This window comes from Mauremys reevesii, unplaced genomic scaffold, assembly GCF_016161935.1.
Source record: "Mauremys reevesii isolate NIE-2019 unplaced genomic scaffold, ASM1616193v1 Contig127, whole genome shotgun sequence".
In the NCBI taxonomy this organism is placed as follows: Eukaryota; Metazoa; Chordata; order Testudines; family Geoemydidae; genus Mauremys; species Mauremys reevesii.
Genome location: NW_024100746.1, coordinates 68,264 through 87,180, shown reverse-complemented (window position 1 = coordinate 87,180; position 18,917 = coordinate 68,264). Strand labels below are relative to the sequence as shown.

Here is an 18,917-nt window from a genome sequence, read left to right as displayed (position 1 = left end):
CTGGGCGCTCATGGGCAGCTGATTACCATGACTGCCAAGTCTTTTCCAGAGTCACCGCTTCCCAGGTTAGGACCCCCCATGCTGTGGGTGTGACCTGCCGTCTTTGTTCCTAAACATATAACTGTATTGAAACGTAGATTGTTCCCTTGCACCCAGCTTCCCAAGTCACCGGGTCGCTCTGTGTACGCCAGTCTCCCTGCCCAGAGCCCCAACACTCCGCAGTCAGTGCCCACTAGGGAACTAGCAACAAATCTGCTCCGTAGATTTGGAAAGTCTTTGCTCTCCAGCGCTGCAGAAAGCTTTCCAGAGCTAACCTCCCTTCCCTGAACGTGGGACAGCGTGGGCTGGTGGGTGGTCCAGTGGGCTGGGGCTCAACACACAGGGGTTCTACTCCCAGTTCTGCAGTAAGACCTTGGGCAAGTCACTTCCCCCTCTGTGCCTCAATTTCCCTCCCATGCCTTGTCTCGTCTAGTTAGCTCGTGAGCTCTCTGGGGCAGGGACTGGCTTTCACTGTGTGTGTGCAGCACCGGGCACAAGGGGGCCTGATCTCAGGTGGAGTCCTTGGGTGCTAATGCTGATGGAGCCTTTGCAGAGCACTGGCGCGTGACACTGGGACACTGAGCACAGGCCCTGCACTGCGCTCCCCGGCTGGAGCCCTGCACACCATCAAGCCTGCAGTAGGACGACCTGGCTGCCGAGCCCACGTGTTGCAGGCCCTGCGCTTTGATCCCCTGTCGGAGCCTTGCAGGAGCTTGGAGCCCAGCTGGCATTTCCCCACATTGTCTCCTCAGGAGCTGATTGATCACGAGTCCGTCGACTCCCTGACCGGCGTGATGCGTCAGCAAGCTATGCTCGCCATCATGAAGCTGAGGTACCCAGCCTGCCCGGCCCAGCCCCAGCCAGTGCTACGTGCAGCCAGACACGCCAGCCTCTTGGCATGGCCAGTTTTCAGGGCATTTCCCCTCTGCTCCTCCCCATCTTCTGATTCCCCCAGGAAATGTGGCACCAGATGATGGTGCTGGTGCATGTGGACTGGCACCAGTGGGTAGGTGGTGGAGGATCCTTCGGTGCCTGGTGACCTCTCCACGTGGCCTTATGAAGATATGGTGGAGGGGGCGTGGGAGGCAGGACCAGTCCCCTCTGGGGGGAGAGGGGCAGTTAGGTGCTGCTGGAGCGGAGCGACTGGAGTCGGTGCCAGCTGTGCCAGCTGCGTCACACTGGCAGCTCAGCGACTCCCAGTGGCTGAGAGGCTGGGCAGGCTGAGCCCTGGCACTTGGCACTGCCTGTGCCATGGGGGGCTCTCTCTCAGTGCCGCTAGTGCCCAGAAGCTTCCCAGAAGCCTGCCCATCAGGCGTCTGGAAGGTGATGGATGCTGCGGGCTGGAGCTGGGCTCTCGCTGTTGGCTCGATAGGTTCCCCAGGAATGGGAAGAGGAGGCGGGGCAGGAGCTGGAGCAGCTCTCCCCACTGCACACTGGCTTCCTGACAATGGGGCAGGCGACGGCATTGGCCATGATCGCGTCTCTGCGGGGGTGAGAGGGGGAGGGATTTGCGTCAGCAGTGGGCGTAGCTGTTCCTCACTGGCTGCCACCTGCCACGAGGGGCGCGGCTGCAGGGGCAGCACAAGTAGTCACCTGGCACCTCATTGCATGTGCTGGGGCCATGCTCTGGCAGTGGGGGTGAAGAGGTTAATGCTGTCTGGGCTGTCCCCACCTTCCTGCCCCCCTGCACACAGCTGTGTGCCCTGTCCAGCAGGCTGAGAGCAATGGGCAGGGGCAGGGCTTAGATCTCTGCTTCGGTTCTGCCCGGCTGCGGGTTGATGCAGCATCTCGGTGCTGGCCTGGACTGTGCAGCCGCAGTGCAGGCGGCTGTGGTGGGAGGTCTCTTGCCCCCAGCGGGCAGGACTGGCAGGCTCCTCTGCACTGTGGCCGCTGGGTTCAGAGGCGCTTTGGTGCCAGCAGGCTCTAGTCTCCCGTCCATGCCATTTGCAGGATGTTGTTTCTCGGTGAAGCGCAGCGATCTCTGCCCCAGCCGGTGAGTGCTGGTGGGGTCACAGCAGACAGCTGCAGGCTACACTAAGTCCCTGCCTGCGGGTATGGGAGAAGGCAGCACCCACTCCTTCCACCACCCCCTGGCCTGGTCTCATCTGCCACCCGCCAGCTGGAGCCCCCAGGTGTTTCCATGTCCTGGGAGCCTGAGGCAATATTAGCACATCAGTCCCGCCTCAGACCCCAAATCCGCATGTGTCTCTTCTCTTAGCAAAATGAAGCTACCGGTGCGGATCCTGACACAACCCAGCCTGCTCGCCACCTGCTTCTCCAGCATCTTCTCCTGCCTCCCGCACACACCATGGAGGAGGTGGAGGCTGCTCTCGACACCAAAGTAAGCCCCAACCCGGCCATGTTGAGCTGTCCCAAACTGAGTGGGAATCCTGCCACTCGCTCGTGTACTGTCCCCTGGGTTACCTGGCACTGGCAGAAGAGTGTAATGATCACAGCTCCCCGACAGGACTTCAGCTCAGGACCTGCAGCACCAAAGCACAGGCCCCAAAGCACCGGCCCACATAAAGGGTAACTCCCTCCTAGGGTAGCAGTAGTAGGCATTTATCCTTCACATGCACTGACAATTAGTGGGAACAGACACTCCCTTCACAAGCACATTCATCCCCATGCGTGGCTGGGGGCACAGGCCTGAGATCGGCTGCTTCAGGTGCACATAGGCCAGGGCGAAACTTGGCTGGAAATCTGCCCTCCAAATGTGGAGTCCTGTCTGACTCTCCCAGTGGGATAGACTGTGTGCAGTGGGCTTTTGGGAGAGCAAAGACAGGTGGGGCCCTGTTGCCAAGAGGAGTTTGTAGTAGGTCCCCTGCGGATACAAGTGAGTGGGTGAGCTGTAATACCAGGGGCTGCTATGACCTGGGGGGTGTCACACGCCAGGGCATTGGTTCATCACCTGGCTGGGTAACTCCACTTGCTCTGGTTTCTCCTCTGCTCTGCATGCAGACTTTGAAAACCATGGATGAGATGCTGAAGGCCTTGGTGTGCGAGGATCAGGAGCCCAACCTTCTGGTGCTGCAAATCATCTTGAAGGTCTGGAGGCGTGGGGGCAGGAAGGGGACTAGTCCTGTAGCTGGGGTGGGGCTCAGGGACCAAGGCTCTGTTTAATCCCAAGCATGGGACACCCCGTGCCTTCGGCTCCTCAGAGTCGTTCTCTACAATGGTTCTTGGGCTGGAGGGCCAAGTGCCCCCACTATATCTGAAAAAGTCTGTATGGGGTGGGGGTGGAGGAGCGTGGGCGGGATCTGCTGTGTTCTCCACTGAGCCCTCATGTGAACCTGGCATTCCTTTGTGTTCACCATGGGCCCCACCAACCTGGCCAAAGCCCGGAGCTAGATTCCCCCAACATTCTAGTTCTGGGGCCACAGGAAGTAGATTCTGTGGGTGGTTTGTGCTCCCAAAAGAGGGAAATGTCCTTAACAGAGATTCGGTCTCCTCGATCCCAGAACCTGGGAAGAGGAATCACAGAAGTGCAGGGCTGGAAGGGATCTCAAGAGGTCATCTACTCCACCCCCTGCACTGAGGTAGGGCCAAGCATTCCTAGACTGTCCCTGTTGAGTGTTTGTCCAGCCTGTTTTTTAAAACCTCCATGATGGGGAGTCCACCACTTCCCTAGGTCACCTGTCCCAGTGCTTAGCCACCCTTAGACTTTTTCCTAATATTTAACTTAAATCTCCCTTGCTGCAGATTAAGCTCATTACTTCTTGTCCTACCTCCAGGGGACATGGAGAACAATTTGTCACCATCCTCTGTATAACAGCCCTTAACGTATTTGAAGACTGTTACAGGTGCCCCCTCCGTCTTCTCAAGATGAAACATGCCCAATTCCTTCAACCTTTCTTCACAGGTCAGGTTTTCTAAACTGCTGATCATTTTTGTCGCTGTCCTCTGGACTGGCCCCAGTTTGTTCACATCTTTCTTAAAGCGTGGTGCCTGCAACTGGACACAGAGCTCCAAGCTAACACAATTCAGAATGGCATTTCCCTTTTTCACAACAGCATCACACTGTTGATTCATATTCAGTGTGAGATCCATGATAAGCCCCAGATCCTTTTCTGCAGTACTGCCACCTAGCCGGTTATCCCCCACTTTGTTTTTATGCATTTTCCTTCCTAAGTGTGTTACGTCACATTTGTTTTGACTGAATTTTATCTTGTTGACTTCAGACCAACTCTCCAATTTAGCAAGCTGATTTTGAATTCTAATCTGTCCTCCAAAGTGCTTGCAACCGCTCCCAGCTTGGTGTCATCCATAAACTTTACAAGCATCCTCTCTTTTCCGTTAACCAAGTTCTTAATGAAAATATTGATTAGTACTGGACCAGGCACACCCCTGGGGGACCTCACTTGAGACACCCTCCCACTTTGCCAGCGAGTCAGTGATAACTCCTCTTTGAGTACGATCTTTCCATCAGTTGGGCGCCCACCTTATAGTAATCTCATCTGGATCAGACTGGCTTAGTTTGCTTAGGAGAATGTCTTGTGGGACTGTGTCAAAAGCCTTACTAAACTTCATATACATCATCATATACTGCCTGCCTCCATCCACTAGGCAAGTAACCCTGTCAAAGAAGGAAATTAGATTGGTTTGGCATGGTGCTATTTGTTATTACCTATTATCTCCTCTAGATTCTTACAAACTGTTTAATAACTTGTTCAGTATCTTTCTGGGTACCAAAGTTAGGCTGACAGGTCTATAATTCCTTGGGGCCTCCTTGTTCCCCTTTCTGAAGACAGGTTCTGTGTCTGCCCTTCTCCAGTCCTTTGGGACCTCAACCCTCCTAAAGGTTCAGCGATTTCTTTGCCTAGCTCCATCTAGGGTGAATATCATGAGGCTCTGCCAACTTGAATACATCTAACTGACCTCAATTGTCTTTTACCTGTTCTCTCCCTAGTCTAGCCTGTATTCCTGCCCCTTGTTGTTAATATTGTGTTAAGCATCTAGTCGTCATTAACCTTTTTAGTGAAAACTAAAGCAAAAAAGGCATTAAACACCTTGGCTTTGTCTGTGTCATCCATTCTTTGCTCTCCTTCCCTGCTGAGTAGTAGCCCCACACTTTCCTTTGTCTTTCTCTTGCTCCTAATGCATTTATAGAGCTGCTTCTGATTGTCTTTTATGTCCCTTGACAGTTAGAACTCATTTTGCCTTTGCCTTGCTGATTTTCTCCCTATGTGCTTGGACTATTTTTGGTACTTCTCCTTAGCAATTTGTCCCAATTTGTTTCTCTCAGGTCCTGCTCCCTGGACCACATCCAGGAGGTACATGAGCGGCTGAGGGCAGTGGGAAGGATCAGGTGGCTGATGGAATTCATGGGGTCTCAGTGCAAATTCCAGGTGAGCAGCCTGTGACCCTGGCCACCTCCTAACTACACTGAACAGCCTTGCGGTGCAGCATGCCCTGGCATGGAAAATGCAGGCCTAGAATAGTGACTCAGCAAGATCCTCAGTAGGAGTCCAATCTAACGAGCCCTGATGTCGATGGGTCTTTCCTCTGACTCCAGTGGGCTTTGGGTCGAGTTCCATCATTCTGTCTCCAAGGACTCTCCCGCTGTTCCCCTAGCACCAAAGTCTGCTCTGCAGAGTCAATGCATTTACACAGGATTGCCTGACAGCAGCCTCCGAACAGGTGTCTGTTCACCCACTTTGTCAGACGCCTGTGGGATGCCTTGGCATCAGCTTCTGCCAGGCTGCCAGATGAACGCCCCTTGCTCTGCATGCTCAGGGCCATTGAGCTGCTCCAGATGCTCCATCCCCCCTATGGAAGGGCCTCCCCTCCGGCAGCTGGACGGGGGCGCTCGGATGATGTGCCCCCAGAGGCTGGGGCAGCAGAACAGAAGGAGGGAGGTGGGAGGGACACAGAGAAAGGGATGGGCGGGGCCAACGGCGCCAGAGAACTGGGGAGTGGGAGTGGGGAGGCTGTGCAGACCCCGGGAGAGGAGGGCAAGGGGCTTGGTGCCAGGTGGGGAAGAGCAGGGAGCCAGTGCAGGGGCTGCAGGAGGGAGACGAGAGGACAAGGCTGCAGGAGAGCCGGCAGGAGAGAGCAGGCAGGCTGGGGCGGCGCGGAAAGGGAGGGCTCTGGGGGCTCAGGATGGAGTGAGAGAGGCAGGAGGCAGAGCAGAGGAGTCCAAGGTAACTCCAAGCTCCTGGGCCTGAGGTCAAAGAAGGGAGGGGGATGGGAGAAGGGGCTGGGATTAGGAACTTGCCCTTGAGATGGAGACTGGACGTTAGTTCATTCGTTACCTGGGTCCCCACTCGGGGGTAACGTTTGCTGACTTTGCTGCCCAGATTTCTCCGTCCCTGCTGAGCTTTCCTCAGCCCCTGGTGATGGGCCCCACAGCTCCTCCTGCTCTCATTGTCCCCAGTCTCTCTGCGGTGGCCTCTGCCTCCCCCTGTTCTAACCCACTGCTAGGGCAATGCCAGGGGGACTCACTGCGCTAGGTCTGCAGGGGCGAGTGACTCCCTTTGCTCCTTCTCTCCGTCAGGAAGTGGAGGAGTTCAGAGTCCTGGGCCAGCTGGTGGGGTGTCTCACTCTGTGCTGTGTGGAGCAGGAGCAGGAGATCTGGCAATCGGCTGTGGAGGGACTTCACCACCTCTTCTCCTTCATGCAGCTGCTAAAATGTAAGAGCACTGGAGACCCTTGTCCTTCCTAAATACACTGACATGGGGTTTCCAACATGAAAAACATATTTATTGAACACTTCCACCTTTTCTGCAACCTTTTAAACAGTCTCCATCTAGTAATGAGCCTACACCACTGCTACGATTTCTTTTGTTCCTAATTCACTTTTTTTAAAGAAACCCTCCTTAGTCCTGCAAGCCATGGAGTTTCCCCCGATGTCTTTAGCTTCCTCTATCCGTATTCTACTCTTCATAACTCACATAAGAATGGACATACTGAGTCAGACCAATGGTTCATCTAGCCCAATATTGTGTCTTCAGATAGTGGCCAGTGCTTCATGTTTCAGAGGAATGAACTGAAGAGGAAATTCTGAGTGATCCATCCTGACATGCAGTCCCAGTTCCTGGTAGTCAGAGGTTTAGGGACATGCAGAGTATGGGGTTACATGCCCTGATTATCTTGAATCAATTATACTTTTAGCCTTCACAACATCCCACGGCAACAATTTCCACAGGTTGCCTGTGCATTGTGTGCACAGATACCTTCTTTTGTTTGTTTTTAACTTGCTGCCTATTCATTTCATAAAGTGACCCCTAGTTCTCCTGTTATGTGCAGGAGTAAATAACACTTCCCTAGTCACTTTCTTCATACCAGTCATGATTTTATAGACTTCTATCATATCCCCCTTAGTCATCTCTTGTCTAAACAGAAATAGTCCCAGGTCTCTACTACAGACCTATATTGTTATAACTATATTGCTCAGGGGTGTGAAAAATCCACACCCCTGTCGGCAGGAGCACCTCTCCCACTCACCTAGCCAGCGCCTCTCGGGGAGGTGGATTAAGAGCTTCTTTGCATAGGAGCATCTTCACTTAAACGCGACAGCGCCAGTGCAGCTACGGCGATACAGTGTTTGAAGTGTACCCTTGTCCCCCATCTTTTTTATCTCTCCTCATATGGAAGCTGTTCCATCCCCTAATCATTTTGTTGCCCTTCTCTGCACCTTTTACAATTCTGGTATATCTGTTTTGAGATGGGGCGACCAGAACTGCAGGCAGTATTCAAGGTTTGGCGCATCATAGATTTATATAGAACCAGTGATGAGCTGCCAAAATCTTAACAACCGGTTCCCTATAAAAGTTCTGATTTAAGGGAGGAAGCAGAGGAGAGTCTGGGGGCCCCTGCAGGGCCTGGGGCAAATTGCCCCACTTGCCCTCCCCCCCGCAGCCCTGGAGCTCGTAGTCTCCCCCGTACCTTACCTTGCCGGCATCTCAAAGCAGCAGGACGACTCAGGAGCTCAGCTGAGCTGCCCAGCTGCTGGCCACGCTGAAGCTCTGCAGGGGGCCGGGAGGAGACATCCTCGTGGGGCCGGGAGGAGACATCCTCGTGGGGCCAGGGGGCCGTGGCAAGTGCCCCACTTGCCGCCCGGAGCTCGCAGCCCCCGCCCCTTACCTTGCTGGCAGCCCAGAGCTCAGCTGAGCTGCACAGCTGCTGGCCATGCTGCGGCTCTGCGAGGTGGGAAGCGGGGAGAGCCCGGGAGACATCCTCGTGGGGCCGAGGGCCGGGGCAAATTTCCTACTTGCCCCACCCTGCAGCCCTGGGCTCGCAGCCCCGTCCCCTTACCTTGCCGGCAGCCCAGAGCTCAGCTGAGCTGCCCAGCTGCTGGCCATGCTGCGGCTCTGCGGGGTGGGAAGCGGGGAGAGCCCGGGGAGACATCCTCGTGGGGCAGGGGCCCCTGCAGGGCCTGGGCCAATTGCCCCACTTGCCCCTTCCCTTCCCTCCCCTCTGGCTAGCCCTGGAGCTTGCAGCAGCCCCTCTCCCACCCCACTTGCCGGGCTACTCAAAGCGGCAGCAGGACGACTCGAGCTCAGCTGAGCTGCCCAGCTGGCGCCGGCAGCTGGCCACGCTGCAGCTGGGGAAGCGGGGAGGGTCAGGAACCTCAGCCTCCCCAGCTGGGAATCCTGGGAGCAACAGGATGGTCCGCCCACGGACCGGAGTTCTTTGCCCACCCCTGGCCCTTTAACAACCGGTTCTCCACGGAGGTCTAATTTTAGCAACCGGTTCTTGGGAACCTGTGGGAAACGGCTCCAGCTCACCACTGTATAGAACCATTATGATATTTTTCTGTTTTATTATCTATCCTTTTCCTAATGGTTCCCAACATTCTGTTTGCTTTTTTAACTGCCGCTGCACATTGACTGGATGTTTTCAGAGAACTATTTACGATAACTCCAAAATCTCTTTCTTGAGTGGTCATTTCAACCCCATAATTTTGTATGTATAGTTGGGATTATGATTTCCAATGTGCATTACTTTGCATTTATCAATATTGAATTTCATCTGCCATTTTCTTGCCCAGTCCCTCATTTTTTTTAGATCCCTTTGTAGCTCTTCGCAGGCTGCTTTGGATTTAACTATCTTGAGTCATTTTGTATCATCTGCAAATTTTGCCACCTCACTGGTTACCTTTTTCTGGATCATTTATGACTATGTTGAACTACACTGGTCTCAACACAGATCCTTGGGGGACCACGTTATTTACCTCTCTCCACTGTGAAAACTGGCCATTTATTCCTGTCCTTTGCTTCCTATCTTTTAACCACTGACTCATGAGAGAACCTCCCCTCTTATCCCATGACAGCTTCCTTAGGTTAAGAGCCTTTGGTGAGGGACCCTGTCAAAGGCTTTCTGAAAGTCCAAGTACACTATATCCATTGGATCACCCTTCTCCACATCCTTGTTGACCCCTTCAAAGAATTCTAGTAGACTGGTGAGGCATGATTTCCCTTTATAAAAGGCATGTTGGCTCTGCCTCAACAAATTGTGTTCACAGCGCATCTGATAATTCTGTTCTTTCCTATAGTTTCAACAATTTGCCTGGTACTGAAGTCAGGCTTACCAGGGATCACATCTGGAGACTTTTTAAAATTCACTCTCACATTAGCTATCTCATACAGAGGCCGATTTAAGCGCTAGGTTACATACCACAGCACTGCACATAAGTCTGTCTGGATGTCTCGTGATAGCTGCAACCTTTGCACCAGGCAGGCAATTTACCATGCGGTTCTCCCAGTCATCACAAACCCAACTGTTTATGTGTCTATTGATTGAATCCCCCATTACTATTTCCTGGCTTCTCTTTGTAAGTGGGATTCCCACCTCAGGAGGGTAGCCTCAGTGTGAGAGGACATCATGACTTCATCTGGAAGGTGGGTCCCAACTATGGGATCGTCTCCTCTGCCCCAGCTCGATGTTCTCCTTCCCCGAAACTTTCACCCTCCTCAGCAGCACAGAGGCTGTCAGACTGGGAGTGGGACTACTCTACTGCATCCCTAAAAGTCTCCTCTATGTACCTCACTGTCTCCCTTGGCTCCACCAGTTCAGCCCCTCTGGTCTCCTGGTCTCCGAGGGCCAGTAGCTCCTTGGGCCAAATGCCCACATATGCTACCTACCCACAGGGCTGGTAATCGTACATGCTGCATTCAGTGCAATCAACTGGAGAGCCCCACGCTGCTGCTGCCCTTCTGCCTGGTTTATTTTTACTCTTCCAGGAGGTTAGTTTGTTTAGTTTGGGGAGGGATGGGAACAGGTTATTGGCCTGAGTTTACAGTATGTTTGTTAGATGTACTTGTCTCTCACACCCTCTCTAAACTTCCTTGCAAAACTCCCGTTTGCTAACCGAAGGTCTGATTTATATTGCCTGTTGTCTGTTTCCCCTCCCTGGGTCAGCCAAAATGCTGGTGAAGCACGGCGCAGAGTATCGGCAGATCCTCAAGGACAGTCAAACTGAGAGAGCCTTCTGGGTCACCAACATCAGCAATATCACATCGGTAACTACAGTCAGTGCTTCCTGGGATTGTTGTGCCCAGAGTTATCAGGAGTCAGAAATTAACACCCTAGGAGTCAGGGGGAAGGGACAGACCCAGGATGTGACTAACCCCATCCAGCTGGGACAGAGACCTGCCTATGGCCCACTCCACCTCAAAGAATAATAGACCTCAGGAAATTATCTAGTCAACCCCTTACTCAAAGCAGGACCAACCCAACTAAATCATCCCAGCCAGGGCTTTGTCAAGCCTGACCTTAAAAACCTCTAAGGATGGAGATTCCACCACCTTCCTAGGTAACCCATTCCAGTGCTTCACCACCCTCCTAGTGAAATAGTGTTTCCTAATATCCAACCTAAACCTCCCCCACTGCAACTTGAGACCATTGCTCCTTGTTCTCTCATCTGCCACCACTGAGAACAGCCGAGCTCCATCCTCTTTGGAACCCCCCTGCAGGTAGTGAAGGCTGCTATCAAGTCATGTGCCCCAGCCCCCGCATCATTTTCCTTGCCCTCTGCTGGACTCTCTCTGATTTGTCCACATCCTTTCTCTTGTATGGGGCCCAAAACTGGACGCAATACTCCAAATGTGACCTCACCAGTGCCCAATAGAGGAATAATCACTTCCCTCCATCTGCAGGCAGTGCTTCTACTAATGCAGCCCAATATACCTGCCTACATGACACACCGCAAGATGCACTGGGGCTCATCCAAACCTGATCCCAGCTCCTTGTCAGGTTTGCTGGGATCTTCCTCAGAGATTAATGCAATAAAGGCATCACTGCATCTGCGTACGAGCATCAGCCCCTGCTGAGCACTAGAGAGTGTATCCGTGCTGCGCAGTATTGTGCCCCCGTGCACTGCCACGCTGGCCTCTGCCATGCATGACAGCTTCCAATTGCTGGCTGGGTACTGTGCTGCCCAGGTGCAGTAAGCCAGGCCTGTCGGTAGAGTGGGGTTTGCCTGCACTCCTGGCGGGCCAGTCCTGGCTGCTTGGCCGCTGACCAGATCCGCTGGGCAGCAAAGGGGTTTCACTAGCAGTTTGTTTCAGCTGTTTGGGAAGTACTTCAACCCATCCGAGCATGGACTTCCTCCTCGTTGCTATCGGCGGCGTGAGAGACTCCAGCGTCCATGGCGCGGTGACGACCAGGAACATGCTGCATAAGATCCTGGAGGTTCCCGGCCTAGGCTTGGTGAGGGTAAGAGCTGCAGTGAGAACACCATGCTGGGGGAGCCCATCCGTGGGAGACTCTGTCTCTGGGTGCTAGGCATTAGTGGGGGGCAGTTCTCTGAACTGTGAAATGCAGGGGTCAGTCTAGGTCAGGGTCAACAACCTTTCAGAAGTGGTGTGCGAGTCTTCCTTTATTCACTCTAATTTAAGGTTTCACGTGTCAGTCATACATTTTAATGTTTGTAGAAAATCTCTTTCTATAAGTCTATAATAAATAACTAAATATTGTTGTATATAAAGTAAATAAGTTTTTAAATTTTTAAGAAGCTTCATTTAAAATGAAATTAAAATGCAGATCTCCCTGGACCGGTGGCCAGGCCCCGGCAGTGTGAGTGCCACTGAAAATCAGCTCACGTGCCACCTTCAGCACACATGCCATAGGTTGCCTATCCCTGGTCTAGGTGATCACCATGACCGCTTGTGGCCTTGCAGTCTATGAATCGATAGGCTGGGAACTGGTGCTGTGTTCTAGGCCTGGGGCTGGTGAAGAGGTTCTGGGAGGGCAGATGGCTCTCAGGTGCAGCAGGTCCTTGGCTCCCCAATCAATAGCCGTGCGAGGAAGCCAAGGCCCCCACCTCCCCATTTTCCTTCCAGGTGTCAGAGGCTGTGAGGAGCATTCATAAGCACCTGGACTCCATCAGCGAGCCACTTGCCCGGCAGGAGCTGCTCAGGGCCCTTCTCCTGCTGGGTTCCCAGTTCAGCGAGGAGGTGGTCGGAACCCTGCTGGGCTGCTCACTGTCATGTGACAGGTACGGGGCTGCGGCTACCACCACTTGCACTCTGGGTCCCCCGGACTGGTCCCGCTGCCAGAGACAGGGGAGTGCAGAACCCTCCAGAGATCTCCTGCTCCCTGCAGAGCTGCTGCTTCTCCTGGAGGGTTTTGCAGGCTGGCTTGCCCTGGACACAGGCCAATCTGCAAAACCCTGTACGGCATCCCTCGGCCTCTCCTGTGGCTGACACTCAGACCTGGCTCCATGTAGCCTGCACCAGCCAACGGGGTCCTTGCAGGAGCAGGAGGGCAACAAAGGGCCGGCCGGTGAGGGGAGACCCAGCAGGCGTGCCAGTGCTGAGGGGTGCAGGAGGCTGGCAGGGCTCTGATCGGGTGCCACTGGCTCTCTCCCTTTGCAGTGTTGCTGCGGAGATGTGGAAGATGCTGACATCCCAGCCCAAGAGCACAGAAAGATCCTTAGGGAGCTGGTCAGCAGGCTGCAGGGGCAGGCTCCACGGCGGCATCAGCTCTCTCAGAGACCGGCCGGCGTCGCCTCCTTGGCCGTAAGTACCAGCCCCTGCAGCAAGGGAAGGAGTGCTGTGTGTCCCCATCATGGCCTGAGGGGGTCTCTCAGTCTCCCACGGGGTATAGTCATTGGGCCAAAGAGAGAGTGTGACTTTAGCCAGTGCTATATTCGAGCTGGAACACGCGGCGCTCTCCTGGTGCTATTCAGCAGCACTCATAGAATCACAGGGTGAGAAGGGATCGCAAAGTCAGCTCGTCAGCCCCTGCAACAATGCAGGACTTCTTGTTTCTAACCCACCCTGGACAGATGGCTCCAGCCTTCTTCTGAAAACCTCCAGCGAAAGAGTTTCCACAAGCTCCTAGGCATCTTTCCCATCGTCCTACTCTTCTTACAGTTAGGAAGTTTTCCTGAGGCTTAATCTACATCTGCTGTGCTGTAGTTTGACCCCATCACCTCTTGTCCTGCCCTCCGTAGCAAGAGAACAACTTTTCTCTATCTTTTTATGGCAGCCTTCCAAGTATCTGAAGACCATTATCTAGTCCCCCCTTAATCTCCTCCTTTCCAAACAAAACATAGCCAGTTCCTTCAGCCTTTTTTTCTTATGGCTTGTGTTCCATCCCTCTAATCACCTTTGTCACTCGCCTCTGGATCCTTTCCAGTTTCTCCACATCCTTTCTAGACATTGGTGACCAAAACTGGACACCGTACTCCAGCTGAGGCCTAAGCAGCACTGAGTAGAGTGGTACTATCGCCTCCCATGACTTGCATGCTATACCCAGGGGCGGCTCTAGTAATTTCGCTGCCCCAAGCAGGGCGGCACGCCGTGGGGGGCGCTCTGGCGGTCGCTGGTCCGCGGCTCCAGCGGACCTGCTGCAGGCGTGCCTGCGGAGGGTCCGCTGGTCCCGGCTCCAGTGGAGCATCCGCAGCCATGCCTGCGGGAGGTCCACGGGCAGCGGGACCAGACCCTCGCAGGCACTCCTGTGGGAGGTCCACGGAGCTGCCTGCTGCCCTCCCGGCGACAGGCAGAGTGCCCCGCCCCAGCGCGGCTCTCATTGCCGCCCTAGCGTGCGCGCAGCACGCTGGCGTCTGGAGCCGGCCCTGGCTATACCTCTGTTAATGCAACCTAAAATTGCATTTGCTTTTTGCAACAGCATCGCATTGCTGACTCATGCTGAGGTTGTGATCCACCACAGCTCCCAGATCCTTCTCAGCTGGTTATCCTCCATTCTGTATCTGTGCATTTGCTTTTTCTTCTCTAAATGTAGCACCTCACATTTGTCTTTGGTGAATTTCATTTTGTTATCTATAGCCCTGTGACGCTGTAGGGAGAGGGATGGATTGATCTGGAAATGGTGTTTAGTTTTACTGGGACTGTCTGCATGGGGGATGGGAGAGCAGGGGATGACTTTAGGTGAGGGTCAGTACCTGAGGCTGTAACCTGAGCCAGAAAGGGGTGGGATGAGTCGATACTGCATACTAAGGTTATTCCCTGTTTACACTGGTGCCCCAGCGCAGCAGCAGCAGCAGCGCAATCCTCTTTATTTCTCTCGAGGAGGTGGAGTACAAGCAGCGCTGTAGCCAGGGAGATACAGCGCTGTATGTGCCTTGCCAGTGTGGACGGGGAGTGAGTTACAGCGCTGTTGGTGGCTTTATTGTGCTGTAACTCTCAAGTGTAGCCAAGGCCTAAATCCACGTTCACACTCAGCCATGCTGCATGAAATCACAGCGTGGAGCTGAGCAGTGGTTTCAGCTCTGCTGGCACTTCTGAGCATTATAATCTAGAAAGTCATGCTAGGCATTGTCAATTTCTGTCAGTGACAGACCAGATTGGTTACACAGCTGCCCTACCTCATTTTCACTTTATCTAAGGACTTGGCTACACTTGAGTTACAGCACAATAAAGCCACCAACAGTGCTGTAACTCACTCCCCGTCCACACTGGCAAGGCACATACAGCGCTGTACCTCCTGGCTACAGCGCTGCTTGTCTCCACCTCCCGAGAGGAATAAAGTATTGTGCTGCTGCTGCTGCTGCTGCTGCGCTGGGGCACCAGTGTAAATAGGGAATAACCTTAGTACGCAGTGACTGATCTCCGGAAGCTTCCCATAATCCTTTTAAGTGAAGGTTCCGCTCTTTGTTTTGTTGCAAACTCTGGGCTCCGGGAGCTGCTTATTAAAAAAACAAACACAGCTCCTGTTTGCTGTAAATGAGCAGAGGCAGAGGGCTCCCTTTGGAAGGCCCACAGCTAGTGTTTGCTTGAATAGAGGGGGAGGGAGGAGGGTCCGTTTCGACGAGCGGCTGCTTATCTGGTCTGTGAGGAAAAAGACAAAGAGGTGCTATTCACTTTCAGTGAGTCAGAGAGGGCTAGGGGAGGGGGTTGGAACTTGCAAGGCAGCTGCTGACACAGTGTTGGCTCCAAAAATCCACTCTCTCTCTCCCCCACGCTCCCTGTCACACTCCACCCCACCCCTTTTGAAAAGCACGTTGCAGCCACTTGGAACGCTGGGATAGCTGACCATAATGCACTGCTCCCAATGCCGCTGCAGATGCTGCAAATGTGGCCACGACAGCGCGCTGGCAACTGTCAGTGTGGACAGACTGCAGTGCTTTCCCTACTCAGCTGTACGAAGACAGCTTTAACTCCCAGTGCTGTACAGCTGCAAGTGTAGCCATACCCTCAGCCACATGACTATGATTGTGAATGGAAATGTAGCAAGGGGCTTATTCCGCATACATCATCACTCACGTTTAGCAAGCTACATGGCCCTTCATTTTCCATGTGGCATCCTCTCAGCTGTGCCAGAACTTGGCTCAGACATCCTTGTTCTCCCTCTGATTCACAGACACAGAAAATACAATATGGAGAAAGACGCTTTGTGGAAATACTTGTAAAAATTAGATCAATGCATTACAGCAGGCCTTTGCTACTCCAGCCCGTTATGCCTTGATGTATTTTGTGTTACTTGTGTAGCCTACTAGCTACATTTAAAATAAACTTTTATTATTTCAGCCTGATACAGTAATGTCTGTAGTGCAGCAGCATGATTTATTTTCTATTTTCATTAGCCTATAGGCTAAAGTAAAAAGAAAACGTGCTACGCATTCATTGGGTTTTTACCACTGTACTGTACACTACTGTCTAGAGTTATATCTTTTACATATTCTATTGTAGACACAGTAATGGCATTTCTATTGTATTCTATTGCATACACAGTAATGGCATTTCAGCACAATGATTTCAACATTTAAAATAAATTGAATAGCTACTATGGGGGGGGGTGTACAATTAAAAAAAAATCCAATACCTTGTTATTTTGGACAGCTGGCCTGTCTCCAGCCATGCCTGGTTTAGCCCAGGATTACTGTACCAGAAATTCAGTAGACAAATAAAATGTGAATTTCTATAATTCATATTGAAGAAAATCAGTATTTTAGTGGCATTCCAGGACCTTCATATTTTCGACTACACCACTGTCTCTAGCCCAACTGGGAGACCTGGGGTCAAAACTCTGCTCCAATGACTATTTAAGTGTTCCCAAGTAGAGATAGATACCAAATTCCCTTTAGGGGTGGGGCTTAGGCCACATCCCTCTCCGCCACATTTCCTATTGGTTGGTTTAGGCAGCTCCTCACTCTTAGCTTCATAGAGTTCAAGGCCAGAAGGGACCTCTGCGATCATCTAGTCAGATCCTGCCTGACACAAGCCAGAGAACTGCCCCCAGATCATTCCTAGAGCAGGTCTTTGAAGAAAAACATCCCGTCGTGGTTCAAAAACAGTCAGTGATGGAGAATCTATCACCACCCTGGGTAAATTCTTCCAATGATTAATTACTCTCACTGTGACGTTTATGCCTTATTTCCAGTCTGAATGTCTACCTTCAACTTCCAGCCACTGGATCATGATAGACCTTTCTCTGCAAGACTGAAAAGCCAATTACTAAATATTTGTTTCCCAGGGAGATACCTATAGACTGTAATCAAGTCACCCCTCAACCCTCTCTTTGTTAAGATGAATAGATTGAGCTTCTTGAGTCTCTCACTATATCTCTCACCAGAGGTCCTGATTTTTATAGGGACAGTCCTGATTTTAGGGTCTTTTCCTTATATAGGCTCCTATTACCCCCAACCCCTGTCCTGTCTGGTCACCCTATCACTATAAGACATGGTTTCTAGTCCTTTAATCATTCTCATGGCTCTTCTCTGAACCCTCTGCAATTCATCAACATTCTTTTTGCATTGGGGCACGGAACTGGACCCAGGATCCCAGCAGTTGTCACACCAGTGCCAAATACTCCCACTCTAGATTCTTCTGTTTATTTATCCCAGGATCACATGAGCTGATTATCCACCAGGACTCCCAAGTCCTTTACAGAGTCTCTGCTTCCCAGGATAGAGTCCCTCATCCTGTTCCTAGATGTATTCATTTACAATGAGCCATATTAAAACACATACTGTTGGATTGCTCCCCAGTTTACCAAGTGATTCAGATCGCTCTGTATCAGTGACTTATCCTCTTCATTATTTACCACTCACCCAATTCTTGTGTCATCTGCAAACTTTATCAGTGACGATTTGATGTTTTCTTCCAGGTCATTGATGAAAATGTTAAATCGCTTAGGGCCAAGACCCGATCCCTGCAAGGACCATCCTGGAAACACACCTGTGCAATGCTGATTCCCAGTTTACAATTACATTTTGAGACCTATCAGCCACTTTATAATCCAATTCAAGTGTGCCACGTTACTTTTGCATCTTCTAGGTTTCCGATCAAACTGGAGTGCAGCGCCAACTCAAGCGCCTTACAGAAGTCTACATACATTATGTCAATACCATTTCCTTTATCTACCAAACTTGTAATCTCATCAAAAAATTGTTGATTTGCATTAAATAAATTATCCTCTTTAATTCTTTATTAATTGAATCTTATACCAGCTGCTCCATTATCTTGCCTGGGATCGATGTCAGGCTGACAGGCCTGAAATTACCCAGGCCATCCCTTTCACCCGCTTTAACAATTGGCCCAACTGACTCTCTCTCTGGAGCATATACGGAGCCTGGGCACTTAATCCAGGGCTGTGAGTCCACTGGGCAGCAGGGCACATGAAGCTGGGCCTGCCCACGCTGGGCGAAGTCCCTTGTGTGGTTCTAGCCAAGGTCTCACAGGCTAGGAATTGAACCCAGCATCCCAGGCCTTAGCCCCCAGCCCAGCCCACCCCTCTAGGTGCCCTGGGGGAGCGTGGGAAGGACGAAATCCCTGCAGCAATGTCTGTCTCCTGTTCTTATCTGCAGGCCACAAGAGCCCTATATGTGATCCTGCAGGAGCAGGCCTGCAGGCAGGAAGTGAAGGAGCTCTTCCCTCAGCTCTACGTCGCGCTGCTCTTCCACGTCACCCACACAGTGCAGCACACTGCTTCGCAGGAGAGGGAGCATAACCAGGAGGACACGGCCGCACCCCTCAGCCCCGTCAGGTACCGCCAGCCCGACACCCAGCCTGGGTTCTGCAGCGTCGCCTGCAGGCACGCAGCAGGGCCTGGCCTGGGCTCACTCAGTAACAAGAGGCTCGCTCTGCACACAGGTTCGCGGTGAAGGCCATGGAAGCTTTGCTTCTGCGCTGGCTACAAGGAGCAGGCCACCTTCATGATGAAGCATGGCCGCTGGGACCTGCTCATGAGCTCCGACACGCACCACAAAGGTGTCTGCCTGCTTGCCCGGTGAGTGCTGCCCAGAACCGATCACAGCAGCAGCTCCCCTCCCTGGCCCAGGACACGGCCACATTGCCTTCCCTGCTGGGTGAGACGCGGCTCCCAATCGCCTGCATGGAACAGGCCGCAGCCTCTGTGCTGTTGGCCAAGGGGTCAGTCGGCTACTTCTCCACCCTGCGCTGCCTGGCGTAAACCGCTTCCTGCATGGCTCTGGCAGGCATGGCTGGGCAAAGACAGCCTCCGCCATGTCT

At 52.6% G+C, this 18,917-nt stretch overlaps 1 protein-coding gene across 1 annotated transcript; it reads left to right on the top strand.

The window, feature by feature from the left end:
• Positions 1-2,879: 2,879 nt before the first annotated feature.
• Positions 2,880-18,858, top strand: LOC120392935. The gene is made up of 8 exons (XM_039517588.1): positions 2,880-3,087; positions 6,536-6,671; positions 10,402-10,502; positions 11,550-11,657; positions 12,324-12,440; positions 12,858-13,001; positions 18,254-18,432; positions 18,540-18,858. The coding sequence occupies exons 1-8, from the start codon at positions 2,995-2,997 to the stop codon at positions 18,856-18,858; spliced, it is 1,197 nt and encodes a 398-aa protein (XP_039373522.1). The 5' UTR covers positions 2,880-2,994.
• The last annotated feature ends 59 nt before the right edge of the window (positions 18,859-18,917 follow it).